At 52.1% G+C, this 6,128-nt stretch overlaps 1 protein-coding gene across 4 annotated transcripts in view; it reads right to left on the bottom strand.

Moving 5' to 3' along the window:
• Positions 1 to 4,440: 4,440 nt before the first annotated feature.
• Positions 4,441 to 6,128, bottom strand: part of DDX59 (DEAD-box helicase 59) — a 10,314-nt gene continuing 8,626 nt past the window's right edge. For 3 of the 4 annotated variants that reach the window (XM_039883516.1, XM_039883518.1, XM_039883517.1), the window contains exon 8: positions 4,441 to 4,833. In XM_039883516.1, coding sequence (XP_039739450.1) covers positions 4,573 to 4,833 — 261 coding nt within the window. In that variant the 3' untranslated portion in view covers positions 4,441 to 4,572. Of the gene's footprint in view, positions 4,834 to 4,957; positions 5,068 to 6,128 lie in introns of all 4 variants that reach the window. The other variant, XR_005657439.1, reaches the window with a different exon arrangement.

The following is a 6,128-nucleotide window of genomic DNA, read 5'->3' on the forward strand; positions in this document are numbered from 1 at the left end:
CCTCACAGAGAGTTGTGCTTTTTCACTCAGATACAACGGTCTGGGGCACGACAGAGGGCACAGTGTTCTATCTGGATTAACGTTTGAGTTTCCTCTGGCGTGGAAGCGTGAATAAATGATGGCATTTTTCTGTATTCTGTGATAAACGCTGTTTTCACAAGACACGCTTTAGGTTTATATGGACTTTATGGGTTGAACTTAATTTATATGAAATTAATCATATGCCCAAAGAATTATCTTGTCACTCTGTCCTTTACTTCTCCCAGCTGCATTTCTTAAATATTAATTGAATTTCTGTGCCACAATCTTTCCTTGGCCCAGACATCCACTCCAACTGACAGTGATCGGGCCTGAGCAGTTTGAGATTATATCCTGAGAAAAGAAAATGAGAACAAACTTCGAGTTGATCAGTTTTCTCTCCTCTCCCGAAACGTCACAAGGGGAATGCAAAGTGCTGTGCCAGAAACCCGTTCTGTTTGAAGGTCTACGGCAGGGCTGTTAAATCTCCTACTAGCCAATTAAAAAAAGTAAAAAGAAATAAAATTCATTTTAACAATATATTTTACTTAATGCAACCTATTGGAAATACCATTTCAATCCATCCATAATCATCATAAAAATTATTAGTCTTCTCCCAGACACCGTGTGTGTGTTACACTTACAAGACCAGCCACATTCTAAGTGTCTAATAGCCACAGTTCCAGACAGTGCCGGTCTCACACTGTCTCTGTCCCTGTCTGTCCCCCTCCCCTCCTCCCCCTCCCCTTCCTCCTCCCCCCCTCCCTCGTCTTTTCTCTTTCTCTCATTGATTATAGAAATGAGAGAGAAGGGGCTTAGGATGTGGGTTCAAAATTTACGTAATCAGCTGCATTCCAGCCGGATGAGCAGGGACGGGTTCTCCAGCCCCCGACCCCTGGCCACACACCGCACACACGCCCGGCGCTCCCTTTGTCTCTCTGGGCTTCGGTGGCCCCCGATGGAGGCTGGTCTGTGGTCTGAGGCTGTGTCTGATTTCATGACGCTGCAGCCCACTCGGAGCTCACACGTGCCTGACCACGCTTAATTAATGCGAACTTTGAAATCACTGAATTTCCTTTTTCTCAGCTCAAATCCTCTGCTCTCTGGCTGTAATTTCTTTAGACGCCTTATCACCAAAATACACAACAGAAAAATTCCAAGTCAGCAAAGGTGTGAGGACAAAAGCATGAAAGGAATTGCAGGGACCCCACAGGGAACGGCTGACGCATGAGTCGAAGTTCAAGGATGCTCTTTGTCCTCAGCCCAAGAAGAGGGTGAAAAATGCCTTTTGAAAAGTCTGGCGCGTTCCTGAGCTCAGATCAACCTTTCCGGTTGATTCTCTTGCTTACCTCCCCCCACCCACCCGCCCTTTTTAGCACAATGCTCGCTTTCTAGGCAGCTCCACGCCCAGGGCTGCACCCAGGATCCGGATGCAGCGTGAGAACCTCTCTCGCAGACAGGAACCATTATTTCCTCTGCCCTCTAAGGAAGCCCCGTTTGCAACTAGATGGTGTTGCGATCTCGCCCAAGGCTCTCTCCCCTTTGTTTTTGGCAACTCTACCCTTCGAGGCCCCATTTAAAGGTATTAGGATTCGACTTTAATTCAGGACCTTCCAGCTTTGTGAGGCTGAATTTCATTGGCCCCGTTTCGGCCGTTTCCCTAGATCGTTTAAATCTTTAGTAATCCGGCCCATTCCTGGAACGTAGCAAGCGAAACTGCATCCTCTCGGGCTTGTCCGCAAACCTACCTTCCTCCCGAGGTCACACTGAAGCCGGTCCTCACTCCGCGTTGAGGGCACCACACGGGGTGCTTAGGGTGGCGCAGGGAGCCAGGGGTGCATCTAGGGTGCAGCGGGCGACAGGGGGGCGGAAGCGGGTGACCCTGGCCCCAGACAGACCAAAAGGTTCGGTGGCGAATTGAGGATCCTCAACCAGGGCGTCAGGCAAAGGGCAGGACCGGAGTTTCATACATACGAAGTTCTTTCTCTACGTGTTTTTACCGTGGACTATTCCAAACACACGACACGCAGACCATCAGGAAAGAATTCCCTGCACCTGTCACCTGGCTTCAGCAGCCATCGCCTCTGGTCCCTCCCGAGCCCCCACCTCACATCACTCTGAAGCAGACGGGTCCCAGACACAGGGGTTAACAGTACAAAGCAGAGGAAACGTGGATTTGGGAAGGTCTGGGAGGTGTCTCGAGTGAACCTCCTCCTTATCTGTGAGTGAAGCTAAGGATTAGGGTCAGGGATGTCCCCCAAGCCAATACCTGGAACCCAGTTACTGGCAGATGGCTCTGCCACGTTTTCATCTTTCTGAGATGAAATAAGAAAAATAAGGGTGATGTGCAAACTTTTTAGGCGACTAAAATTCAAATTTTAAAATTAGTGTTTGTAAACATTTTATAAATTACTATTTGTAAACATATTGAAAAAGTAACCATTCACCTTAAGCTTTGTCATTCTGTCCAATGACACTGTGTGCCACACTGCCCGCAGAACAAGAGAACCGTGTTTGCTTAGTATCACTGGCTGCTTCTCACGCTGTGGCCTGGAGCCTCTGGGGTCATTCTAAGTGTGCCTTGGTGACAACAAAAGAGCCCTATCTGTCTGGGACTCAGCTTACTTGTGGCTGCCAGGAAAGTCACCTTGAATGACACGTCACCTCTTTGTACCATACCTGCCTCCATCATGGGGCAAACATTGCGATGACTGTGGCCAACAGACGACACAGCAAGGCAAGAAGAGGCAGGTGACAGGAAGTCCGCAGACGGGCGCTCCCCGCATCGCGTGCAGCCTGCCAGAAGAAAACCGCATGGTTTCATCAGAAGACAGGACAGGTCGCGGACCTACGCAGACTGTCAAAGCGGCTTCATCAGTGCGGGTCATAGTTTAAAATGCGGCAAAGTTCTTTGTAAAGAGCTTATGAAACCACACGGAAAACCTCGGCTTTGTAACGTGCTTGCTGTTCGACATGCTGATCGGAAGACACTGAAAACAAGTGGCCCCGCAGGTCACAGAGCCGCCGACAATGTCAGGCGTCGAGGCGTTTGTCACATGACGGATGTTTCTTCAATGGGCAACGAAGTGATTAAAAAGTTAATTCAGTTCCTCTGTCGTTAAGTACGGGGGAGTAAAGCAAAAGTCTGCGGCACACGACTAGTTACGTCAGCTAATTGCAATTGCGAACGGCGTAACGATTTTTGTCGAAAACCTACTATTTAAAATGCCACGACGCAGTGTGCCGGCATGTGAGGCTGCCGTCACTCGGAGAGGGTCCCTCTTCCTCGTTCGGTTTCACGTTCTTCCTTTTATGAAATGACAGATGGCGGCTTTTTGACAATAACGTCTCTCATTGGGGGAACAACAATGTCAGCAACTGTGAGAGTGGTTTTCACAAAGTTCAACGCCGCGGCCTGTGTGATCCATTAAGTGCGGCATCCTCTGGTGACGGCAGCGAGGCCGTCCCGGCCGCTCAGAGCCTCTGCCGCACGCCCGGGGCCTCGGCGGTGGCCTCGGCCACGCCCTTGGACTTGACTACACGCGGACACCGAGAAACAGGGCGAGGGGCAAGCATCTTGGGGGTCGCACTTTCTTTGGGGGTGCTCTGCCCAGGCTTTCCTCGCGGTGGACAGCCCTGTAGGGACCCCACACAGGGACGGGGTCAGTTGGCTGGCTCTCGCACAGCCCCCTGGGGAGGGTGCTGAGGCCGTAAAGCTTGTTCAAGTGTCGACACGTATGTAACATTCTAACTAAATCCCACGTGCAACATTTATGTAACATTCTAACGAAACCCCAGATGATGAAGCCGACACTGATGGTTTTCAAAGCAACCAAGGTAACGATGTAGCAAAGCACGAGGCCTTCCTTCCTCCCGGTAGCTCACGGCAGCAACTGAATTAGCAAAGCGACGCTGACATAAAGCGATCATCAGTGCTCGCAAAGCATTAGCATACTCTTTGATCGATCATCTCAAAACCTTAGCACACTTCGGGGTCAGTTTGAAGAGCCGCCCACACTGAACGTGCGCGTGTTTACCGAGCTGGAGGGAAGACAACTGAGTAAAAGCGGGAATTTCATACTCACCCCTCCAGGGCTGTGCTGTGTCCAGTCTCCATCGCTTTCTCCCCAACGTCCGCTTATTCAGCAACAGTCCAGGCGCGATGTGCGTATGGGCGTGTGGTGCGGTGGGGACATGCGTTGGGGACACGTGGTGCGGACACGGAACGAAGGCTCCGCAGCCCCGAGTTCCCCCCTTGCTGTGCACTCTGTCCTGACACCAGCGTCGAGGGACATTTATTTAAAAAGAGTTTTGTCCAGAGAGAACAGATTTTATTTCACTTAGCAATTCTTTTTCTGACACTGTTTAAATTATGAGCATTTAAAAGGAAAGTAAATATAACATTGCTGTATAAATTTGACATTCTATTAAAAAATTTAAATCATATTTTAATTTTCTCGTTTTCTGTACATGTCCCATTTACCCGACTATCCGTGATAATAAACAGAAATGTCACCAGCGACACACACGGAAGTGTCCCGAGGGGTGAAACAGTCACTTCTGCGAAGCGCTTTTCTCGTGCCTCCTGATGACATCCATGAGGTTGGCCCCGGTGACCAGGCCGTGCGCCCGGCCACGCCGCTGCTGCTCCCGCCGCCGCTGGTCGTGCAGGTGGGGCGAGTTCAGCAGCTGTGCAGGCAGCAGAGAGCCCGTGGGCGCCACCCTCTTGGCGATGTCCCAGAAGAGGCGCTTGGAGTTGTTGTTGAGGAAGGTGATCGCCGTCCCCTTCTGCCCCAAGCGCCCTGCTCTTCCGACCTGAAAGGACACACGAGGGTGTTTTCGTGATGTTCCCGCACCGTCTCCGCGTCCCTCGAGAGGCGACGGGGCCGACGACGCGTGGGGGCTTCCTGCGGTAACGTGCACTCGGCATGTTCCCAACCTGTGCGTCTCGCTGTGTCTGTGCGATCGCTTCTGCGGGCTGCCAGCAGCGTATTTTTAATGAAGCTGCCCAAAAATAAGAAAGTGATCCCGGGTGACAAGCAGCGTTGTCTGTGAAAACAGTTTCAGGGACGCGTCTGTGTGCGTGTGTGACTGGGAATGGGCAGTGACTGCTCACGGGCGTGGGGTTTCTTTTTGGGGTGACGAAAATTTTCTAAATCGATGCGGTGATGGCGTACGACTCTGACCACACTAAAGCCGCAGAATTGCACACTTCACGCTGGTAAACGCGTGCGACGGCTCATGTGAACAAGTGTAAAGTTACTTCCCCAGAAAGGCCCCCCAAGCCCCGGTTAAAAAGCAGACGCTGGGAGACGGCTGTTAGGACGAAACGCACAGCCCGGCCCGGCCGGTCTCCGAGCGGGATCCGCCCCCCAGACCCCCGCCAGGCTGTTTCGCGGTGCTGCTTAATAACAAAGTTCCGGAACCATCTGATGGTCCATCTGTCGGGATCTGTTAAACCAACGATGGTCTGTCCGTCCACACGACACCCTGCCACGCGGCCATTGGAACAGAACAGGCCAGATCGGGAGTGGAAACACCGAAGGGGCTCGGAGCAGCGCCTGTCCGTGCGAGCGGCCGGGGCAGGGTGGCCATGATCTGCTCAGCAGGGAAGGCCAGGGACACTACACGGGAGTGACACGGCCCCGCTGCTGTGAAAGCCTAACGGGGCATACACACTTGCACGCACGGGCGCACGCGCATCCAGACTTCCTGCGCCATGAACTCTGGTGACCACTCACAGGCAAGCGGGCGAGGACCCGGCAAAGACTTCGCGCGTTACGCTTCTCATTATCTGTGCCGTTATCGTACGTAGGTGCACGTCGATTACCCAACAAACAAACAAGCGCCCAGACACAGAACCAGGAAAGCGGGAGCAGCTAGGGCGTCCTGAGGCGTGAGGCGCCCACGGCCGTCACACGCCGTCGGACGGCATGGCGCTCTGCGTGACTGAAGTCCACGGGGCTGGCACGGGCACAGCAAGGAGGGGGTACGATTATGATGAGCACAGAAGCTGCTTGAGTATTTTAACACTTTACCACGGTTTAGGAAGTTTGAAAGAAAATAAGCTTCAGTTATTGGAACAATCACTTCCTATGTAATACTCGATT

Source organism: Pteropus medius, unplaced genomic scaffold, assembly GCF_902729225.1.
Source record: "Pteropus medius unplaced genomic scaffold, Ma_sr-lr_union100, whole genome shotgun sequence".
NCBI lineage: Eukaryota > Metazoa > Chordata > Mammalia > Chiroptera > Pteropodidae > Pteropus > Pteropus medius.